The following is a 24,743-nucleotide window of genomic DNA, read 5'->3' on the forward strand; positions in this document are numbered from 1 at the left end:
ATTAATCCACCTTGTTGAGGAGAGGATGCAAATTCCTTTGGGTTTTCAAATTGTCTGAGGAACTGTCTGTAATTCATTCCTGAAGTCTGACCTTATGGGAAGATATGTCCACCTCTACATAGTTACTCTCTTACTCATCCATCAGAACCATCACAGAAAATGGTCCATTTTCTTAAGTTTTTCTTGAACAAATCTGACTAAAAGTTCTCCCTTTACATATCAAGTGCTGCAGTTGAAATAAAATTTTAGTTCTTTACAAGATTCACATAAATGCCTTAGTTATCATATAAGTCATATAGTCTTTATAAAGACCTTGTAACTTATAGCCCTTTTTGTAGTAAGAATTAGATGAAACTAATGAGGAAGGTCAGTACAGCAGAAGAGAAATAGGATGTCTGTCTCATGCCTGAAACTGGCTATGATTGTAAAAAAAGGATTTGAAAACAGTGTTACTACCAGAAAACACCTTCAAACATCAGTTTAATTGGGAATAACAATGGCTTATTGACCTCTCTTATCAGACAGAAAAAACCACGTTTTTTCTCGCTATTGAGACTTAATTTTCTTCTTTCAAAGGTGATATTATCATTGCAGAAAAATTTTTATATGTAATTGGTGTTTCTGCCCCTGAGGAAATGTCACGAGGCTGGACCCATTTTCTTCTTACCCATACACCAATCTTCACGCTTATTGTCCTAACTGCAATTAAAGCAAATTTTTATTGCAGTTTGGCTTTCTGTCCAACTAAGAATTGACACAGAGTTCAGCTACTGGTTATCTATATTTTGTCTTTCCTGAAATTACTGAATTGGTTGCTTTCTAGACTTTTACTATGTGGGTAACATCTCTATACAGCTGAGAAGTCCTTGACTTCTTGACTGCACCTTTGCTTTCTTCTCTGTGCTTCTATACATGCACAATGGTAACTCCTTTTATGATAAATCTACTGGCAGTAACCATTGCAATTCAACAAAATCTCCTTTTGGAACGTGAATCCTAATGTAGCTTTAAACCCAAGAGCTCACATTCTTCAGGTGCTAATCGCATTTAGATTAGAAATTACTTCTTTTGCTTTATTTATATTGCCTAATTTTTTTCAACTGTGCACATCCAGTATTTCTTTTCTTTTCAGTAAATATGCTCAATTATTTTATTTCTAGTAAAGTAGATGATAGTTACACAACTGACATGATAATGAATGGAAATAAAATAAGAAACCTGTATACCTGCCTTTCAGAAATACACTCCATATGAATGTGAAATGATGTTGCTTTGAAAGGCTTCTAAATTGCCTACTAATGTCTTGAACAGAAAAGAACTGTTTCTATATAGTACTACATTAACTTCAGTAACTAGACTGGTATTCTAGTTACTGCAGGTTATTACATCTAATATTCAGTTTTGTAAAATTTATGGTTGACTTTATGGTTCCAGCAGGAGTGCTGATGTGAGTCGTGTTGAGGACTGATGTGCTTGCATGGTTAAAAAGCGTTTGATGCAACCATTTTTGGCTCTAGCTTAGAACAATAATAAGGATCCAGCACTCTGCCCCCTTTCTAATTACTTACTCCAGAGGAGCTGTTACAAACACACAAATCTGCTGCTTTCAGACCTGAATCATAGAATCACAATGGTTTGGTTTGGAAGGGACATGGAAGATCATGGTGAGTTCCAATGCCCCCACCATGGGCAGGGACACCTCCCACTAGATGACCCAGGACACCATCCAACCCTGCCTTGAACACTTGCAGGGATGGAGCATCTGCAGCTTCTCTGGACAACCTGCTCCAGTGTCTCACCACCCTCTGATTAAAGAAATCCATGAAGTCTGCAGATAAAAGTGGAGGGTTTCTACACAGTACTGTTGGTTAGGCCATGAATTGACACCTACTGGGTCTCACTTTGTTACATCGAGGAGCTGATTTTAAAGATAAAGCTTGGAATTCACTCAGTTTATTGGATAGCAGGCTAGAGTATGTTACATCTCCTATGCTTCAAGTTAACTTTGTGTGTCAGTGGTGGAACAAGTCCTGTACAAATTCCTGGCGCACCCTTTCGTCGTTCTCCTTGGTAAATTGGCAGCTTCTTCAAGTTCCCTACCTGTGGCAGGTAAGTTATTGTTAATCCCTGGTTTGAGTCATGGGTGCAGTCTACTCTCTGAGTCAGATTAATTTGCAACCCGAATTCCCATCAGGGATCAGTGTCTTACAGCAGTGTTTGTATAAGATATTCCATACATCCCATGTAGATCCAGACTGCAATTTTTCTCATATAGAGGACAGTTCCTATGCATCATGAGACATCACAGAAGCTGCGATTAAGATAGGCAGGGCTGACCATTCCCTTCTTGGGCAAGAGATCCCAATTCCTTACGTGGAACAGGGGCTCTATTTTACATTGCATTCCTTCCTCTAGATCCATCTAAATGGAGAGATTACAGAAGGCTGGAGACTGAGGGGAAAGAGAGGGAAAAACTAACAGTAGGAGCAACACACTCTTACCTTGAACACACTGTTTAGGAAAAGAATGTGGGAATATGAGAGATAACTTAAAGAGATGCTGGTAGGAGGTGTTCCAGTAACAGAGTTCTGATATTAGGATATCATATCCCTGTGAATAGGAAGGATCCCACCTGAGAAACTTGTGTCAGAAATTGGTGACTTTCATTTGTTGATCCATTCGTGTTAAGTCATTTGCAAGATCATGTATCAAAACCAGGGAATTTAGTTTTGTAGGTAAAAACTCTTATGCCCTTAGGCAGTTATTATCAGAACTTTGATGTGTGTTATTGTTTTGCAAGTGTGCTTGATTTCAAGAGTCAAGCACAGCTTTCTTCTGAAGGTTTATTATTTGAAGACAAGTGCAAGTGGGAGAGGTTATGAAAATCAGTTTCTTTTAAGTTATTAATCTCAAATGAGTGATTTTTTTTTGCCTTTTTTTTAATATAATACTTGCTATATTTTAATATGCCTTAGAACAAAATAGGGTGTCATTACCATTCTTGTTCCTGAATGTTTGGCTTGGCATTTGATGCAAGGCCTCAATTGCAGGCTGACGTGCCAGCAGCTCAAGCTGAAAACAAGACTGCGGTGGGCAAACTCAAGATTTAATTTCAGAAAGAGTGTTTATATTTTCCCTGGGGCCCCATTAATGAGAGTCCAAACCCTAAATGTTACCACCAACACATTTTAACAGACCAGTTTCCCAGTTTTTAAAGTGTGGTGTCACCTTGAGTATTTTTCTTTCAATGTTTTCCCCTTCTTCTGACTTTTAAAGAAAAGCAATGAAGTTGTATCATTTTTGACTGAATTCAGTGTCGTGTTTGGGGAACATAAAGTTCTGTGTAATGCAACAAAGCGGCATTTTAAAATGTTTAATCCTATCTTCTGTTTCCATATCAGCTATTTTAATAACAGCTGTAAGTTACTAGTGCAAAACTTCGTGTTACTGCAGAACACACCACCAACCAGTGTGTCCTAGGGGTCCCCACAGTGATGTCCTGATTCCACCTGATGTCAGGACATCTGTGCCATGCCCAGGACAAACTTGTGACCAACAAATCAGTGCCAAGAGAGACAGTAGTGATGGGGTCACTGAGAGTTCCTTAGCTCAGTTTCCTGCTCCTTCAGCTGGGCCTGTTTTGTGGCTTTAATAGGATTAAAGAAACATTTACATTGAGGCTTTAGGAGCATTTTCACACTGCTCCTTTACCCAACTCAAAGAGCAGTATAAATCCAAAGGATTAAGCCAAGGATTTATGGGAAGTTGTAGTGTAAGATGAGTTTGGTGCACCTGGCTCTCCTTTTCTCCTCTGTGAATAAGGATCCTGGAGCACTGTGATGTATCTGCATGGGATGCAGAAGTGAGCCTGGCATTCCTTCCTGAACTTTTAAGTCTCTATAAGCTTTGAAATTATTGTTTCTAAATATTAAAAGGAAATGATAGTTTCCTGTGAAGGAATATAGTATTTCTATCGGTTGATCCTATCAGGCATTTTTCTTCGGAGGACATTTTGGCATTTTTCTGCCACTTTTCAATAGCAAAACATCATGCATTTGAGAGAATTTTTAATTTCCGGGAAATTATAGTGCTCTGTCTTCAACAAATGGAAAGGAGAAAAATATACAATTCTCTGCCACTTAGTTTCATTGAAATACAAAGGAAATTGTTAAATAACCAAAATTATAATTTTCAAACTCTTTGAGTGATCATTTATGCTGATGAAAGCAATTTAGTTGAAACTACATACATAGCCTATGGTAGGTTTTTTTACAATTACTTTAGAGAAAAATTGCCAGAGTTTGAAATTCTTTACTTAAGTTAAAACTGTTTCATATATCCTTTTGTGCCTCAGTGTATAAATCTACAAAGACTGAGATTATGCCTGTACTCTTCAGTCAGGCGAGATTCCAGTTGAAACTGGAATCAAGTGGTGTTATTACTGAGAAAATATTGTGCTATCAAAGCCAAAAAGGGAAAAAATAACAGGATGAATTATAACGTTAAGCAATGAGATGACTGGATACTATACTCTTTCAAAGCTACTCTTGTGATTGAGATGTATTGTGTTTTTAATCCAATGTGTATCATCTTAATTACTGTAAGAGTAACTTTGGATTTGCTTTGAAAACACATAATTATTCAGCTGGCTCTGTGGATATAGAGTATTCAGAGGAATAAAGATTTGCAGTGTGCACTGTACTAATGTCACCCAGATCTATCTGTCAGTGGAGAGTGGGGTGGTTTTCTCATCATCAGGTGCTTAAGCAACACCTGAGATCTGGGGAAAGGCAAGATGTGTCATCCAGGGTCCCTCTCTTCTGCAAGTATTTGATAAGAAAGCAGAGGAGGCTCTGAAATGTCCCTGTTGTCCATTAGGAGGGCTGGCTGTGACAGGAGGAAGCAAGGCATCTGTACACACCTCTGGCCCCCTGTAAGTGAGGCTCTCCTGTGTTTCTCCTGATTCATCCCTCAGTGTTAGAATTTCATGCTGTACTTCTGGAAATGTGAGAATTGTAACCAGATCATCTGTTTGAAGATTGGTTGTTTTGCGTTCTGTATGACTTCCTCAAAATATGCTTGGATATTGAGTAGAGAAAAAAATTTGAAGTTCTTGATTAGATATGTGGAATTAAGCATTTTTAATGCAACTTGTGACTCTTGTCTATGGGCGTTTTCAAGAGACCTTTTGATTAACCAAGAGTAGGTAATTTAAGCAAAAAAAAGAACAAGAACAGCAAACCCCAGAAAAGTCTATGGATCCATGTATGCAAATGAACATGAACACCCTTATCTTGCCATCCTAGTGAGAAAGTTAGACAGGTCAGCTGAATGTTGAAGGTAAAATATTTAATATTCTATTAGACCGAATAAGTGAATGTTTTGAGGAGGAGGAGGAGGAGGAGGACTGTTACCCAGGGTTCCAACAGAGGACTTTGGGGAGTTTTTGTCATTCCCATTAAAATAAAACCTTAATTCATTTGCTGTCTTTCAAATTCATCTATATGCTTGTAACTGTATTTGTATTTCACTGTCATAATTCAGAATTTATGAGTATGTACAACTAGGTATTTTTGTAACATAGCAGTTATAAATTTGATCTTAAGTTAGTATAATCCACATTGCTTTGTACTAGATGGAAAATTTAATCAGTTCAATATGATCACTTGGATTAATTAAAGCTAAGAATATCATCTGAAATTTTATTTTCTTAGTCATAGGTCAACTTCTTGGCTTTTTCCAAGTCCCTGCTGTACCATTCTCTTAGCACCAAGGGGATCCTAAAGCATCTTAGAAAGTTAATGATGGCCGTGCTCAGCAAAGGCATTTTGGCATGCACCTGCAAGGCTGTCAGATTGCAAAAGAGAAGAGGCAATTGTTCCACTCTGATTTATTTTATTATGAGTTCCCAGTGCAAAGATCAGAAGTTGGGTCACTGCCTCTTCCATCCCTAGATTTTTGTGATGCTATTTTAATTACACTGGAATTGAACCCCAAAGAGACAAGGACAGAGTACAAAAGGGCCTTTGCTCCATTGTTTCTGTGACACACAGGGACAGTTTTGTGGTCTCTGTGTTTGTGTTGAGAAGATCCAGAAATCACACTCGTTTTAACGAGGTGATATGTAGAATTTCTCTGTCCATGTACCAGGATAAGTCCAGAGTAATTGCAGAGCCACCAAAGTCACATTACTTGGCAGATTGTCTTGGGTGTACAGTTCTGCGGGCAAATTATTTTTTGTCTTGTTCACTGCACAAATGAAATGAGTAGATAACTTTGTGTATAAGGATGGATTATTCTGTTCTGAACTGTGTTTTCCTGCAGCTGAGGAATATTCAGAGTTCAGGGTTTGTTTGGGTTTTTTGTGCTGCTTCTCATTTACACCCAAATCCTTTTATGTGGAGATACTTGAACCTCAGTAGTTTTATCTACTTACTCTTTTAGCTGGGGAATTATTGGAGACTTCTCATAGTTGGTTATATGCAGGAAAATTCAAGGTATTTTTACCCCAAATCTTGCAGCTTCTTTGCTCTACTTCTCAGGTATGTCTGTTGCTGTTTTTATCCTTCTGCTGAACTCTGATTTAAAAAAAGTAAATGGTAAAGTTGGACTTACCATATGTGTTTTGATTAATCTTTCCTATGATTATTTCCTGCAATTGGATTCCTGCAGCAAAGCCAGTGGGATCAAAATTTGAGACTTAATCAAGTTGTCTATGAAGCTAGAGAAACATGTCAAGAAGTAAATTTTCTTACCTACAGCAGTAGCAAGATTAGATAGATGAAGCAAAGTGATGTGGTTTCCTGTTTACTTTTTGCATCCAAATCTTTACCCGTGTGTTAGAAATCCAGCAAGATGCTTCAATGACTTATAGTTAATAAATATATATGTTATTTTTCTGCTTTGGCTGCAGGCTACTGACTCATATAATTTGGTCAAGTATATTTTTCCCTCCCTTGCCCTCTCCCTCCACCCCACCCAGCTAAGCAACAGTTTATTCTCTCTTAATTTAGTAATGCAAAATAAGGTATTGCCAATGTGAAAAACTGCTGTTCTCTTTGTGGTTGTATGTTCTGGGTGTTATTATTTCTCTGCAAAGCCTTGACACAAGTTTGCATCTGGAAGAGCAGCAGAATAGCCAGGCAGGTACCCAAAGGAAACTGCTTTGGGGAATACTTCTCACCCTGTTGTTGAGACGTCTCCGCTGGCTGGCAGTTGCAGGATTTGGAGTTGTGTGGAGCAGAAAGCCTGCAGATTATTGTGTTCTGCTGGTGATTTCTCCCTCCTCCTCTAGAATTTTCCTGCTTGTGGTATTGTAAGTGATGACCTGCTGAGAGCCATGAGTACTCAATCTGTGTGTGTTTTAAAACAAGGAGATCTTGTCTTTGATGACATTGTTGCAGCTGCAACTTTATGAACTGCTTCGCCAGCAGCTGCCCTGAATTTTGCTGCAGTAGCTTGGCTTCAAATTCCAAACTGAGTTTTCCAGTAAAACTTAGTAAAAAACATTATCAACAGCTTCAGTCTTCTCAATACTGAATACATTAGAAAGTGTGGTCTCAAAAATGTCTGTCTGAATAGTAGGACGTTAATTTTGTGTTCCCTGAACTTTAATTACATATCGTAATGCATATATATTGCCACAGATTTAATGCTAAACTTATCACAGATTTGCTGCAGGCTGATTTTCCTTGTTTAATTTCTTTGTGTGAATCCATCAACTCTAATCTACAATGGCAATTTTAGAAAGATACCTGCATTTCATGTGATACCATCTTTGCCCATGACTTCTAGAATATACTGTTTCATCCTGTCACATTTTAAGTTTCATTAAAATGAAAACCTGGCTGTTAAATCAAGTGTTCCTCAAAAACCAACAGGTGAGATTTTTCTCCTGCAAATTCGGTGTTTACCAAACTCCAGTGTGTTGTTAGGGGATGCTTTGCTTTAGAGGTAGTGGCATATGGTGTCACAGTTTCACAGGAGCCTTCAAATAATCATGATGCAACTCCAGTCTCCTTGATATCTAGGTAGATTAATTACAGCCTGACTTACTATGTTGTTTGTAGCTTCAGCTTTCCATATAACACAGTTTTTTCACCTCCGAGCCTGAAGCAGTGATTCTCTGTCATGTGTGTTATGAACCACCTGTTGCACTTCTCAGAGGCAAGGAAGTTGTGCTCCTGCTGGGTCTCCTGTTAATGAAGGATCACATTAGGTATAGATGTTTAGAAAGCACCCATGGCAATGGAATAGCACTTACACAGCTGTGGTTTCACAGCCATGCAAATTATTAGGGTATTTTTTTTTTCTGTTTGTATATACTGCAAACACTTATGATGCAAGGATTATTTCTATTTTACATGCTTACAGATAATGCAAAATACATTCTCACAGTTACAAAAAAGATTGTTTTTATTAATGTCTGTATTTGCTGTTTGCTTTTCAGTTATGCTTAATTAATCCATTTCTGTAGATATAATCTGGGTATTGTAAGGCAATTCTGTGAGCGTGACTCAACGTGAGCCCATCAGATAACATTTTTTTGTTTGATTTGATAACAATAGCAATTTTATGTGTAGGAAGATTGGTGCTGCTTTTAACCAAGCGTGGTTACCGTGGGTTAATCTAGAGCATGTTCACATACTGACAAGTGAAGCAGATCTTTGCTACCAGATCTATCACCCAGCCCTGCACTCAGGGCTTTTCAGGAAGCATGGTCTGATAGTCTTCAGGCATTTTCCTGGAGAGGTGGCAGTTTGGGTTTGTGAAGCTCCACAGAAGCTCTGTGTAATCTCTGCCAAGTCATTTGTAGCTGTATTAAATCAGGATGTGATAGTGCCCAAGACTGACTTGGTTACTTAAAACAGTTGGAGATCAAGAGAAAACTATTAAGGACTTCTACACTCTGTGAGCACTCAGGGTCTGACAAGCCCAGATAGAAACCAGTCTGAGTCACTTATAAATCCTTTATTTGGGTGCTGTTGTAAATTTCTAGTTCTTTTTTTTTTTCCTATCAGAGGAAGTGATCTGATGAATTTGGCCACATTGTGGTTAGTCTTCTGCTTGTGCCTGCCTTCTGGAGACTGTAAACCTGTGTGTCTCAGAAGCTGTGCAGGCACTTGCCAGGGCCAAACAGTAACTATTTATCAGTCAGAGATTTTGAAGACGCTGTTTGCATGTGTTTCTGTATGTTTGTTTCAAGGATCTTGAATCTGTGACTTCAAACCACAGCAATCAGATTTGCTGGACCAATCAGAAATTACAGTAGCAATTATGGTAACTCCTTATTTTTAGTGCATGGTGATAGTCTATAAATAGTTTGATCATGTTTGTAATCTGTTAAGTAGGTAGGTGACTCCAGAGATTTCTCATGTGCTAATGCACATAAATATTTCCATTATTATTTTTGTAGGCTTAGAAAATGCCTATTTTTCACCTTCTACAGTAGTCTGAGCAGGTGCTGCAACTTTTTTTAGTTCTTTTTGCACTCAATCTAATTTCCTTGACTGAAAGCAAATTTCTTTCTCGTATTTATATGAATGAAAGTTAGTATTTTCTTACACTCCTGGGTCCAGCTGGGAGACAGTGGAGATTCTGAGAGGTTTGCCAGGGTGTTTTCCCACCACCTTCAGCAAACCAGGCAAATCTGTTTTAAAGATGTGTCCAACATATGGTATTATTTTAATGATCAAGTTCAGAGCATAAAATCCTTAAGGTTTAGAAGTTGCAGCATTATTTATTTAAAAGGAAAAAACCATTTTCACATAGCAATATAATTTATTAAACATCACTCTTTCCTAGAGGTTGTGTTGAACACTGATGACTTTCTAATGTGTAGCAGATACTGTATAAATTACAGCCATGAAGAACCTTGTTTTTATATACTTAGTAAGTGTTATCAATAGTAGAAATTCACAGGTGGACAGACAAAAATGTCCTGTCCTGGGATTAAATCTAAAATAAACTCTGCTGCACATATGTACCATATGGATCTGTTTTCCTTCTCATCCATTATAGAAATGAGAGGAAGTAGTTCATTGTTTCCTCATCCAACTCTCAGATTTGCAGGTTCCTCAAGGTAATAATTTTTCTATATGGTCTATTTAATATGCTAGGGAGTTTTTTTAAAGCCTTCTGTTGAATCTGTGGGGAGAAGTTCATGATAGTGCACCAGGAAAGAGTTCTGGACCCATAGTTTTACTAGAAAATATTATCATGTAGCTGAGCTACAGAAAATTTCAGGATTGCGTCAGGCTCATTCACTGGGGTGGGTTAGTTGTGCGGGAAAAAACCCCAAAGAAAACCTGTCTAAATATCATAAAAATTGTACAGAGCAAACCCCTTGTCTTTGAATTTTCCTCAAAGAGGGGCATCTACCAATCAAGCACTGAGAAGACGCTGATGAGTGTTTAATACCCTGCAAGGGTCTGTTGGACTGGGTTTGTAGGCCAATATCCAGTAGAGTGGAATCGTAGCACTAAGTTACAATAGTGCTTTGCACCATCAGTCGGGGCAGGAGGAGCCTGCAAAAGTTAAGGTTTTAATCATACATGAAAAGCCATTATTTTTCAAAAATACTTTGTCTCTAAAAATGTTTAGAGACATTTAAATGGATTTAAAATGGAACCATTTATTCACCTAGAAATGAAGTTCGGACCATTGTTCAGAAAGGCCATAACTGTAATTTATTACTCAGAGTGATGCCAAAAGGATTTTAAAATAATCACCTATTGTTACAGATGTACATGTAATTAGGCTAAACAGAAATACCTAAAGGCAAATTCAGTTGGAACATCAATGGTTGACTCTAAGCAAGAAGCTGTGTTACATCTGGATTAACTGCTCCAGGAGCAACCCAGTATACTTTTATTGCATTGTCAAGCAAGTCCCTGCACAGAGGAAGGAGTACCACTGACAGCATTTTTTTAGCAAATTATTTGTATAGATGAACAAATCAAGCATCACTATAATTTCTTCCTTATACTTAAGTAATGTATATTCCCAATTCCACTGATTTCAAAGAGATTTAAATTTGTTCCTCTACTTCTTAATAATTAAGTACAGAAGTATTTAGAAAAGCAATCTGTCATCATCAGCACTTTTGACTGGTGTTCTGCTCTCCATGGACACATCCATCTAAGTGTTGATCAAACTGTGCTAAGTTAGAACTGTAGAACAAAATGAAAAATCATTCCAGAGTCTTTTAAAGTAAAAATGGGAATTTTTAGTTTAGTCTTTTTTTCTTCAAAAAGGATGTTTAACAAAATTATTAAAAAAATATAATCTGAAGTATGTCTGTCATAATTCTTCAACTTGTATTTACTTTCTTTTATATAAAAGTTTTTTAGTTAGTAAATTTATATAATACAAAACCATACAGAAAAATAACAAATTTAAATGAGTTACAGTTTGGAAACAGCAAATAGATGAAGCTTTAGTATATTTATCAGTAATAAAAATACATAGAGAAATTAAGATTAAATAAACTAGGATAAACCACTTTAGCAATTATTACAAAGCCTCAATTGCTTTTACTTCCAGTGTCAAAATGTCCCCTTTCTACTGAACATTCCTCAGAGAGGGGACAGGAAATATATAAAAGTTCTTATACTGTGAGTCCTTTGAAAAACATGAAATTATGCCAGGCTGATGTCCATAAATAATTACCTGTAGCTAATCAATATTTAACTTCAAAGAAATGCCTTGGTGATGAATCCTATTCAACAGCCAACCAGCAGTTTACTTGTAAACACTAAATAAATGGAAAGCCTTAATATCAGCTGCTTAACTCCACCTTCAGAACCCATTCTCTTCACACATCCATCTCTGTGTTTTCAATTCCCCAAAACATTCATTTTGCATTTGAAATTTCCTGTCTTTGCATGAACATGATTTTCTTTGAGTAACAAGGATACTTTTAAGGATTTTAAGTCTTCCCCCACTGGCCCTTCCCCCTGTATGGATGAATATAAATGCAAATACCACTGCTGGAATATTTTCTTGGTGAAGTTCTTTGCGTTTTTCCTGGAAAAATAACAAGACTCAAAAACTTACTGCTGATTTTATGATCTTAGGGAAACTTCTCTGCTTTGTTACAATATAATGGCGTTATTTTTGTTTGTTTGTTTTATGTGTGATCAACTATAAAAACACCAGTAATAAAAGTACAGTTAAAAGCTTTCTTCCTTGAACATCTTTGCTCTTTTTTAATCTCTGGTCATTGCATGTGTTGAATTTCATGATAAAAAGAAGATGGCAGTTTTTACTCCAGTTAGTATTACAGAGCCAGAGTAGTGAGCTGAACTGCTATTGAATACATTAATCCTCTGATTATCATTTGAAGTACAGGTAAATTTTTCAATATGTATTTGAATAAATGTAGCTACTATTTCTACAGCTGCAAATACATTTGGTATTGGGAAGATTTATCTGAGAAATAATTTTGAAAGATACACTTCTTAACATTTTTATATTTATACAGATGGGAAAATTGAAGAGCCATATGTAACATTAATTTTGTTTTCTTCACTTTTCTGGGTGAACTTCAGGCCACAGTGGGATTTATAACAAAATATACCTTTACTATGGTGAGATCAAGATTTCATCTCATATCCTTCAGTGCTTAACCTAAAATTATATTTTATTTTCCATGTGCTATTTTATTAGTTACTAGAAAGGGAGAGTATAATTCTGACATACAGCAGTTATTTATAAAGTTCTGATTGGGTTTCTCCTCCAGTAATTTGAAGTATTTAAACAGGTTGGTGAATATTTAATAGAGGAAGGTAAGCATGAATGCCATGAAAACAAACCTGTTTGCAGGTGGATATTGCAAGGGGAAGATATGGAGGATGTGCATGCTCCGTTATTTGTCTAAGAAACTAGTTTCTAGTTTAGACATCATTCATGTAGACTTTGCTCCCATTTCACTGAAAATTTGAAAGATAAGGTAAATCTAGGAGAATGTGGAGCTAAGAATAGTTGTTAACTTTGTTTTGGTTTGACCTATGGGTGGATGAAGTCATGCAGGGGAAGATGGGCTGACTTAAAGCAAAATATGGCAGCCTGGGGTGGAAGCATTCTCCTGGTGGTAATACAGTGCCTTTTTTTTTTTTTCATTTCCCAAGTCCCATTCTTGCATCCACTCAGGAGTTGTGCTGGGGCCTGTGCCTTTAGGTCGTGCCTTGCATGGCTCCAAGGCACATCATCCTGGGTGGCCTTTGGATACAAGGTGAGACCCCATAGGGTGTCTCATTCAGGCATCTTTGGCCAGAGGAGGGTGGAAATGCACTTAGCTGAGAGGGGAACAAACAGCACTGAATGTGTTGGACGGTCCTGCAAGACTGCTCATTTTTGGTAAATGAAACGTCTGAAGGACAGTGGGAATTTAAGGACTGGAATTCAAGAAGTGTTTTTCCAAGTCTCATACATCCAGTTTCTCAGCAGGATCCATACAAGTGCCTAGAGAGGCAACCTCTGGTTCTTGAGGGGGAAAAAAAAAAATCTGTACAGAGTTAAAAGATACTGTTGAGTAACCTAAAATAATGAAGTTGAGGAGCATTAAAACTTTGAGCTAATTACAGCTCCACCAACTGGACACAGTCTAAAGAATTTGGGAACTTTGAACTGTTAGATTTCATAGAGCGAAAGAGAAACATTGACTAACAATGACAACAGTGACAGTATGATGTAGGAAAATGCCCTTTCTTGGCAGATCTGAACCAACATGATCCATTTTTCAGCATCTATAGAATTAGAGCAGTTAGTTTGGTTTGGTTGTGTGAATGCCCCCATCCTAAATATGTTATTCATACTGACTACATTTGCATATGAGTCACATTCAGTTTGAGTTTGCCAGATGTCCATTTATGTTTGTTTAAATAATGAGATCATTCCATGAAGTGAACAGGACCTAAAAGTACAGAGAGGAGACTGTTTGGAAAAGCGAGATTTAAAATATCTTTTATATTTTCCCATTTTGTGGTATATTATGCAAGCAGGAGCACAGCAATGCAGAGGCACTCTTCAGAAAAGCTGTGTCCATTGGTAACTGTTCATTAAATAATATGTTATATAAGAAAGATTCATTGGATTTGTTTCTATTTCCCAGCCAAGCCAATTTTCCCATTAAGGAGCATGTCCTCTTTCTGAATAAATTCAAAAGTACCATTTTCAAAGCCAGCATCATTTGTTGCTTCTCGTGTTATGTGAAGATCCTAAGTTTTTTTGGGTTGTTTTATCTTTGACTAGCATGGAAGATTTTTAGAATGTCCTGCTCAAGGCAATGCTTATTCATAAACTGAGTGAAGAAAGGGGAACTGAATTCTCAAGTTTTATGTTATTGAATTTACATAAACTTTTAACGAGCAATAAACTTTTCTTATGCACAAATGGAGATTACCAACTAACCACTTGAGTACAACAAAGGTTCCTCAAATGTGTACTTAATTCATTTGAGACTTCTAAAATCTTGCTCAAGCCTGAAGAAATTCTGTTTTTTTCATGCTGCAGCCAATCACTACACACATTAAACATTTGCTTTAGTACTTGGTGAAATGAATTTAATCCTATACAATTTGAGATTGCAGCCTTGGTAAAGAAAGTTAACAGCAGCATAGCAGAACACACATCTGGCGAGCTACTCTGATCTCTTTAAAGCAAAATTTGCAAGGGAAGGCTGCAAGAAAAGAAAAGGGAGTGTTTAGCCAAAGCTCTTGGTCAAAGCTCAATAAAGAACTATCTAGGAGTATAATGATATAATATGCAATAAAATGAAACCACTAAAATTCAGTTTCGTGCTACGCTTCTCCAACTGATAAACCTACCAGAAGCAACAGAATCTGATGACATAATGTGAGAATTATAATTCTATTAATTGGAGAAAGAGGTTTCTCGTGTTGTTTTTTAAGATGCAACAAATTATATTGTGTGGACTGTGCTATATTTGTCCATTCAGTCCCCAAAGAAATATGGATCACAAACACAAAAAAAAATATGCAAGCTCCCCCAAGCAAAATGCTTTGGTCGAGAAGATAGAAAGAAGGCAAGATACTTTTCAAATCAGAGAAATTGCACCAGCACAACAAAGTGGGGTTTTTTTTGTTCATTTGCTCCAGACTCTTCTAGATACAGCTTCTTTAGAGATTAGTCTGCTGTTTCTTCCATTTTCGTAAATAGAAGAACACTAAAGTAACAGCAGCTGTTACTTTAATGTATCAAGAACAGACTTTTCTGACATTTATTTGAACTAGATCTGCTTCAAAATCTGTTGTAAATCAGTGGGCTGGGTTCTCATCAGGCTGTGTATGGAGCTCTAATGCCTGCTTTTGTGGAGAGATGCAAAAGTTTCAACAGCTGAAAATTTGCAGTAGAGGCACAAGCAAACCAGGTCGGATGGGGGTCTGAGCAGCTGGTCCAGTGGAAGGTGTCCCTGCCCATGGCAGGGGGTTGGAACTGGCTGATCTTTAAGGACCCTTCCAACACAAACCATCCTGTGATTCCATGCTTCTATTACTGAAGGAGAGTTTTATGATTGTGTGGTGTTTAGAAAATATGTATGTGTTCTGCTGGTGACTAGATCTGACACATTCAACTCTGTTGAAACAAATTGCCAAAATATTCTAACTACCTGGTTTTGCGTAAATTAGAGGAACTTATGGAGCAGCAAAGCACAGGGACATAAAAATGTTTCCCTTTGTGTATGAAATAACAGAGCTGCAACTTTATCCTGAGTGCATTTTCAAAGTGAAGTGGGAAGCTGTCACTAGCTTTGCCTTGCATTCTGTGTTGATACTTTAAAAATAGTCTGTGTTATAAAACAAAATGGGCATTCAAGTGACTGCTAGAGCAACTAACTGGACTGCTGATTGATAAAACAGATCAGTTTTTGTTGAAAGCTGTAATTAAAGCTGTGAGTCCAAGATATATGAGTCAGGACATATTTTTTGAAAAACCTTCCATTTGCCATTGCATATGAACTTGTGCACAACAGTCTGACAGAAGTGCTGGATTTCAAAATTCCATTACTTCCTTTCCCTTGAGTAGCATAACTTTTATGTCATATTAGCCTTGTACCACTACCTTTCAGTCTCACCCTATGTCATCATTATATGGGTATTCAGTTGAATTTGGGCTGATTAAAGGATAGTCAGATTGAAAACATCTCTCAGTTGTGATAGTATTTGTTTGACATTTGAACTTGAACATTCAAATGGAAGGAATTTTGCAGTGAATTTTATTTATTAATTAATGCTTAAAAAGTTCAAATGCCTTTCAGTAAACCACTTTTTTGTCATTTATATGATATGACCTACCAGATCTTGCTATGGTATTCTTTTTTGGTGGGGAAGATTATCTATACTGCAAGTATATATTTTATAGATACATATAGTTCACATTGTTTGGCAGTAGGGGATAAAATGTAGGAACAAGCGAAGTAAATAGAAAAATGATGACTTTTCTTCTGGGAACTACTTAAACATGCTGCCATTTAACTTAACAGTAGGCTTTGAATTTTTGAATATGCTGTCACATTCATTTGAATGTGTATTCATGTGCATCGCTTTAAACCTGAAGCAGTATTTTTTGTAAAAGCAGCAGCTGTAATTTCTATGGGGATTTACCTAGCATGGCAGCAAGGCAGTTTAGCATTTTCAAATAGCTTGTGTAGAATTTGACAGCTTTAAAGTTACTTTTAGCCTTCTGTACATTTTATTTTGGAGAACACAAATACTCCATTAAAAAGTTGTCATTAAATTGCACACATTGAAACTACACAGTTCTTTAGTTGTTGAATTTTTGTTGTTGAATATGGTTGGATTTTTGCTGACAAACCCTGGCATTTGTTTTCAGGTTTTCTTAAAGTTGATTGATCTTTTTTTTTCTTTTATTTCAACAGCTTGATGATGTTGTCCGTCAGAGAAATCTGCATAGTTTGGAACTTTTCCTTTCATGTGCACAGAAACAGTTAAATGTTTTATTAAAGGAAGAGCCAACCCCAGAGGAAAACAGAGACTGACATTCTCAGTGCTGCTGATACAGTGTGATTTGTGAAGCTGCAAATCTCCATCCAGCAAATGATGAATATATTCCAGTCTTTTCGGATTGTATCGTCAAGTCAAGATTGATCTGAAATGCTTGATAGAAATGTTTGTGGATGATGTTCTTTTATTTATTTATTTATTTTACTACTGTTATCAGATAGCAAATATGAGAGGGAAAAGATCCTTGGGGGGAAAAAAGTTTGTTTTAGTTAGGATTTGTTTTATTTAGGATTTTGCTTTCATTATATTTTCTGGTAGCCCATGGTTGAAGTTCTAGATAACTGCAGCAGTGATGAAAACATTTCCCTGTTATGTCTGTTTTAAATTTGGCGTCGTGTTAATGTGATTCACTGTAATTTCTGATATTTTAAAAAATGGAGACAAACAGTTGATTATAGATACAAATCCATCTCTATTTGCAAAGTATCTGCCCAAGTCCATTGCCTCAGGTGTGCCTGAGTAACTTATTATTTCTCACGGCTTTTGATGTATAACAGAAGAATCAGTCCTGAAACATAAGAGTGTTGTCAAGCATTTCTTAAGTCATTTATAAACAAATCCAGCTCTAGGAACAGAAAAATTTAAAAACCAAACAGTGCATCTGTTTAAGGTAGTGCAAAACATTGCCATGACCAATGTATAGTATGTATTTTCTTTCTGTTTTACAGAGTTCGTTCAATTCCAAAAGTCATTTTCTCATGAAATTACGATTAATGTGACTGACTTCAGTTTCAGGAAGAAGATGTATGTAATTATGTGGAGACTGATACTGCACTGCCTCAGTGGAATTTCTGACAGAATAAGGAGTGCAGCTTGCTGACCTCACATGCCCTTTCTAAATGTATCGAAGGAAGTAGAAAACTCCCCACTGACATTATTGGACTTTGGATCACTCGTAGGTCTTCCTAGACTTGATAAATGCAGATGGAGTGGAATTTCTGTGCCTATACTTTATTGATTGTAGATTTGGGGCCTTAGTTATAGAAGATTTCTGAATGAAATAAGGGGAAATAAGTGTTATGCTTAGGTATGTAAATAAACTAAGAATGATCTCTCTTACGGTGAGTTTATCGGCCTTTTTTTGGTGTGGTTCTTTTTATGCAGAGGTGTTTTGGGGTTTTTTGTTTAGCTGATTTTTTTTCATCAGCACTTTTCATAAATTGCTTTCTTATAGCAATAAGGAATGGTTGCATATGTATTTGGCAGTATGAAATATGTATTGCAGAAAGGTAAGGTTTTTATTTAAATTTTTTTCTATGCTTCATTCTTGTAATGAAACCCAAAGGTTTTGTCTTTTGTATAGACAAATGTCCACTGAAGAAGTAAACAGTGCTGGTTTTACTAGATGATAATCTTACCCTGCAAATGCATTAAAATCCAGTCTTCTATTTGATACTTAATTGATTGATCAGTTTCCATTTTTTCTGGCAGACAAGAAAATCCTTTAATGTTAACGAGTCACCTACTGATTTTCTGTTCCTAAACTGGTGAAATTTTTGTCTCTGTAACTGCACCAAAAATGTCACAGATGTCCCCATGGGGTTTTTTTGAATGTAGAGGTACTGTAAAAGGAAATTGATTGCCTAGTGCTGTCTCACAATATATGTTTCATTGTGGAAATTTGGTATGAGCAGATTCCTAAGTGAACTTCTTGGTTTTGTTCTAGGCCTGTACATGAAACAATATTCCTTTTTTACTAAAGACATCCAAGCGTTCCCCTTCAAAGCCAGAGCCTTACATGTCTATCAACCTTCTCCTAATAAAGAGATTTGTATTCTGACTTGCAACACTATGTAAAAGCACTTTTTGGAGAAGCTTATGGTTGGAGTCAGTAAGATTTCACTGGCAACTGTGATGTATCTTTCCCATTAGATCATGTGTTATTTAATTTCAGCTCTTGAATATTGTGATTGTCACAGAGATCTGTAGGTATTTTTTTCTTAACTCTGACAGTTTTAGTCCTTTGATCTTCCTCTCTACCCTGCAAGCAAAATTACAGACTACACCACAGACATGCAAGACCAAATTGGGAGCTGGGGTTACATTCAAAACTCCAAGTCTCAGAGAAGAAATTTACTTATACAGTAAAACCAGACCTATTCAGTAGGTGAGCTTTGCAGTATACAATAACTTGCACCTTATCCATACTGCATCCAAAGCTTTAAAGCTTAAGGATATTTTTCATTATTTCTATCTAACCATAGAAGAATGCAGTTTGTGGAAATCTGGGAGAAGGGAATCATAGAGTGGCCTGAGTTTAGGATCATTAAGGAGCCTTAATGATCATCCAGTTCCAACCCCCTGCCATGGCCAGGGACACCTTCCACTATCCCAGGTTGCTCCAAGCCCCATCCAACCTGGCCTGAAACACTTCCAGGGATGGGGAACCCACAATTTTTCTGGGCAATTTGTGCCAGGGCCTCACCACCCTCACAGAAAGGAATACTTTCCTAATATCCAATCTGAGCTCACTCTCTTTCAGTTTAAAGCCAGGGACAGGTTTGCAAAACCCAGTCTGCCTCCTAGAAGTTGACACACTTTTTTCTTTTAATTCTTTTTTTATTCCTACATACACACTGGAGAACGATGTAAAAGAGAAAATAGCATGTTGTATGTCTGCAGGGTAGAAATTTATCTGCCTCTGAGGCCTGGCTGGTAGCATTAAATTTTGTGAAGACTGTACTGGGAGGAACAAGAAACCTTGGAACTAATCCTCAGAATCAAAATGCAAGAACTAGAACATCAGCAAAGCTAATATAATAGACATTTTATGTATATGGTCAGATACTTCATATTAGAAATAAACCATAAATCTTGTTATGTAAAGACATGGTTTGGACAGTCTGTTGTGTGTATCAGAAGTGACTTAAAATGCAGGGTAACAGTAGATCCACTGTTTAAAATGCTGTCTTTTATTGGTGTTAGTCAGGCCTACTCTATTTTAACACTTCTACTTCATGGTCTAGAACTGAGCAGTTCTAGACCATGTGATTTGTGTGATTTACAGCCAATAGTTTACATGGAGTTAATACTGAATATTGTGGCATCATGCAGTCCTACACATTTGTGTTGTATTTCTGTAGATTTCTGTTGGCTCCTTACCTGCTTCCACTACAGGATTCTAGATTGGTTCTGAGACCACGTGTGTGCAAGTCATGCACTAAAGGGAATTACTGGCAACATGTTTTTTGTATACTCTCTATACTTAAGATACAGGAATATTTGAATTTTTCCCTTGCTATAAGAATCTCATTGACGAATTACACTTGAATTCCTTGAACCATTGAACTCCTTCATCATTAGGTGGCAGAACAAAGAAAAAGCAGTAGTCATTCCAGAGGCTGAGATCACGTTAGTATTTTGAGATTTTTGTGCATCTTTACATTGGCTTCTGATCAGAAGTGTGTCATGTCCTGCCAGCTCAGTAAATGACAATGTTAATTCCTGACTGTCTGAAGTTATCCATGCAGACATAACCTTAAAGAGCCTAATTCCTTTTCACACCAGAACTCCCTTAGAACACTCAAGACCTTCCTCTTCCTTTGCATATTTCCTATGCTCACGTTTGAGCTTACAGATTTTTCCCTACCTCTTGGATAAAGGGAACATGTGATAAGATTTTGCCTTGCTTCCTAGAACAAAATAGCCACCAATGTAAATTGTTTATCAGGGGGACACAGATAATTTATGCTCACTTTCAGATCACATATGGTGTCAGTGCAGTTATCCAATGGCCTTAGTTTAGGTACTGTAAACTCCATTGCAGGACTGACTTAATGTGTGGATGAGATTTTCTTAATTTTTTTTTTACGTAGCTGTCTTGAATGCTGTATAGAAAGATTTTATAACATCTGTGGCATTCTTTATTCATCAATGGCCTGTAAATGTGCCAGAGAAACACTGGACTGGAAAATGCTTTTTTTACATGGGTACAATTCATGCCATCAATTAAATTCAGTGTTCTTGCAGGAACTGACAAAAAACATGTTTTCTTTTCTGTGGTCTGTCCAAGAATATTGTTCTTTTGAAGAAGACTCATCTGCTACCATTGTTTTCATCTTTCATTAATTTTAAAGCCCACAAAAAATTAATAGTACTGCTGCTGAAGTAGAGTCATATTTGAACAGTAGAATATAATGGGAAAACCACCCAAGTTGTACTATCAAGTTTTGTGTTTGCTGATTTGCTCAAGTTTTGTTATTTGTTTCACCTTTCAGGGATACAACATTCTTGTGATAATAATTAGAATTATTATCCTATGATAGTAGCAATAATAGTAAAAATATTTTTCTGTGATAGATGTGGTATTGATATTTTATCCATGTCTTATATGCTATGGAATTATAACCATTTTAATATGCATCAGAGATTGACATTTGCTTATATTGCCTGTAATTCCTCACATTTCAGACTTACACAACCAGCATTTTTTAGATGCTTTCCCTTGTGCATTCTATTATTTCCACTGAATAATAAAATGCACAAAGTATTACTGAGTAAACACTCAAACTATTAATGAATAATACAGTGCACAAAGTATTACTGAATAAGCACTCAAACTATTCTTTTTTTCAGATGACAATTTTAAACAGTTTAACAGTGAACACTAGTAAAACAATGAGATAATTTTAATGCACATATCCAAAAAATGTGATTCCCAACAAAATACTACAAATTTATCTTTTTTTTTTCATATTTCATAATGAGTCTGTAGTAATAGGTATAGAACAGTATCAGAAGTCAAATCCATTGGCATTTGTTCTCTTCCTTCAAGTTAAAATATTTTGTCTTCTCTCAAAAGCCAAAGCATTCTTTTTTCATCAATGGCCCATTGATGGTCATCATATGCCTCTCTGCATTTAAAAAGAAACTTGTCCTAACTGACTTCCTCTACAGAATGCTGTAGGAGGCTGTTTAATCAAGGGAGAAACAGGATTGGTTTTGCTGAATGAACTTTGAATGTTGTTCCAGTTCTTGCACTACTACCAAATTAGGGCACAAATTAGGGCAATAAGTGTTCACGTCAATCTTGCTGCATAAACTTTCCAGAAGATGACTGGTCATGGTGATACGTGGCCAGTCTCTATTTTTGTGGTAGTAACTTCTAAAATTCCATTACTTAAACATCCCACTCTTTTATTATGGTCATTGATTACGTATTTAGAGCACAATTGGGAAGTGCTGGCTCCCAGGAAGTCAGCAGGAATTCTGCTGTTGGTTATTTGCTAATCAAAATGTCTTCCACGTGTCTTGGAATTGTGACCACGATGAATATAAGGCACACAGTTCTGTCTTTGTATGGTTCTAGAAATACACCAAGAAATCAAGAGCAGATTTTGTGATCAGTTCTTTGAAGAAAGTGTCAGCACTTTTTCTGTTGGTGGTGTCCTGGAGAAGCGGGATGAGCTGTTGGCTTGAGATGTTGGTGAGGGGAAAATGTGTGTCCCATTATTGCAATACTGCTGCTAAGAAGGTCTCATCTCAGAAAAAAGTATAACATGAGACTTTGTACTTCAAAATTACATCCAAAACCACAAAATAAAGTATAAATTAAAAATAAAATACAATAAAATATATTTTAAAATAGAAGTTTATGCTTTTTAAAACTTGGAAGCATTGCAAGGCTGACATGTTGACATCCAAATACATTAGTCTGACAAATGCTAGTAGGGGTTCCTGAGCATCCTGAGCAGAATGTTTTAGGAGCTTCTCTGGAGAAATCATGTTTGCTGGGGATACTACTGAATCAGCATGATGAACATATTCTTGCTTGATGGCTACACTAATGTTAAAATCTACACAATGAAGAAGCCTTTATATGTCTGCCAAATAAAATGGAAGAGGATCCAGTTGTTGTGTCCTAAGACAATGTATCATCTGATCATCTTCTTGGGAATCAGAAATGTGTTTGCTTCTCGGATGAAATAATTTTTCATTTGCAGAGATTGGAACAAAAATTCCTGTAAGTTCCAATCAGAAAGTGCAGAAGGCCTACAAAGGACTGATAGTTACACAGGAGTGACAAGACTACTTGGAAGAATACAGATTATCACAAGCAGGGTAAGCATCAAGTTGCACTCAGTTTGACTACGCCAATATGTAATATAAATGTCATAGTCACAATGTGTGTGCACATTTTCAACACAATTTTTCAAAGAACAGGTGAGTTGATGGCAGAGGTGACACAGTCATTCTCCATAGTATTTAAGAAAGATTCAAATGGATTGGTTGATTAATTGTATGTTGGGACCAAATGTTGATACTTACTTTGGAGCATAAGCATCCAAAAGTTTGTGCTGGTTTTCACAGAGGAACCATATAACTCTGTTATCTGTAGCAATTACATGTTTTGATCAAATTTTTCCTCTTGGTTAAACTGCTAAGTCTTTTGTATCCCTTGTATACTCTTGTTATTTTGCAAAATTTAATTGTGGCCATCTCCAGGACAAAGCTTAGAAATGTCAGTTAACAACTTTAAAAAAGGTTTTCTACATTATAGCAAGAGTTGATCCACATTTTGTAGACTTTCTGTTGTTGACCTCAGTGAAATGCATGCATTTTTCCTTTAAAGAAGGCAAATTTGGAGTGCCAACTGGTTTGGTTTTATTAATCAAGAAAGCCTGTTGGTCAATCATGTTTCTCACAGTGCTCTGAAAAAAATACATACTGTTACAAAAGCATCCAGAAATCAACCAGAACAGATGTGTTTGTTGACTTTGCAAGTCAAAGTTTGCTATGGATTTTACTCCTGCTGTTAAATAGCAAGGCCGGGACTTTGCTCATTGTTTCTAATGCCTTGCCTTCTTCACAATGGAGCTTTGAGGGAAAGTCAGCTATACCACCCTCAAAAAGGACTCTGATGAAGAAAAACACTGAAAAGTGTTCCAGCCTGGAGTCCATCTGGGAACATGGTGCTTCCATCTCCAAAGACACCATCCTGTCAACTTCTCTAGGCAAATCTATCATTCTACTCCAAATTTGCAGGGGGAACTCCCCCACTTTACATAGATTGTAATGTTACGAGTCTTGAAGGGAAATGTTTTAGCACACTTGCACAGTGAGGATACATCTGGCACTCAGGAGGGGTTCCTAACATGCTGTGCTACTGTCTTGGCTTTTTAATGTTGAATTTTCTGTAGCTGCCTCTTGTGCATCAAGTTAAAATCACTTCAGATACTATACTGAAAGAAAACTTGGAAAGATCTTGAATTCTGCATTCTTTTTTATTAGTGATCACTTCTGATATGTCTTTGTATAGAGAAGGAGGAGGTTTCCAGTATCGCAAAATTTTTGTCATTCTTCTAGTGACAGGTATGGTGTGGATCTTACTGCACATCTTCAAACACGAGTCCTTTGTCCTTAAAATTTGTCCTTGTGCTTAAAATCCGCTGATGGGACAGAATTCTTCCCCCTCAGTTTAGGAATTTGGGGTTTTTTGCAGAAATGGCATCACATATCATTCGACTTGTGTGCAGTTCTTTTGACAGGCTTGAGGAATTGACCACTTTCTACCCTTGTGTTTTCCTCTCAATAAATAGTGCCCCAAGATATATGTTCTTGACAATGCTGTAAAATCCTAGTCAAACATTATCATCAAATATGCCAAGATCTTCATGTATTTTTAAAAGCCACAGTGGTTTTAATCATTTTATTAATAAATAATCATGCTTTTTTATTGTACTTTATGGGTTTTAACTT

The 24,743-nt window shown here is 36.7% G+C and overlaps 1 protein-coding gene across 3 annotated transcripts in view; it reads left to right on the top strand.

The window, feature by feature from the left end:
* Positions 1 to 18,113, top strand: part of CCDC91 (coiled-coil domain containing 91) — a 122,880-nt gene extending 104,767 nt beyond the window's left edge. For all 3 annotated transcript variants that reach the window (XM_032106552.1, XM_032106550.1, XM_032106551.1), the window contains one exon: positions 16,901 to 18,113. In XM_032106552.1, coding sequence (XP_031962443.1) covers positions 16,901 to 17,020 — 120 coding nt within the window. In that variant the 3' untranslated portion in view covers positions 17,021 to 18,113. The remainder of the gene's footprint in view (positions 1 to 16,900) is intronic.
* The last annotated feature ends 6,630 nt before the right edge of the window (positions 18,114 to 24,743 follow it).

The sequence above is a fragment of the Corvus moneduloides genome, chromosome 4 (genome assembly GCF_009650955.1).
Source record: "Corvus moneduloides isolate bCorMon1 chromosome 4, bCorMon1.pri, whole genome shotgun sequence".
Lineage (NCBI taxonomy): Eukaryota > Metazoa > Chordata > Aves > Passeriformes > Corvidae > Corvus > Corvus moneduloides.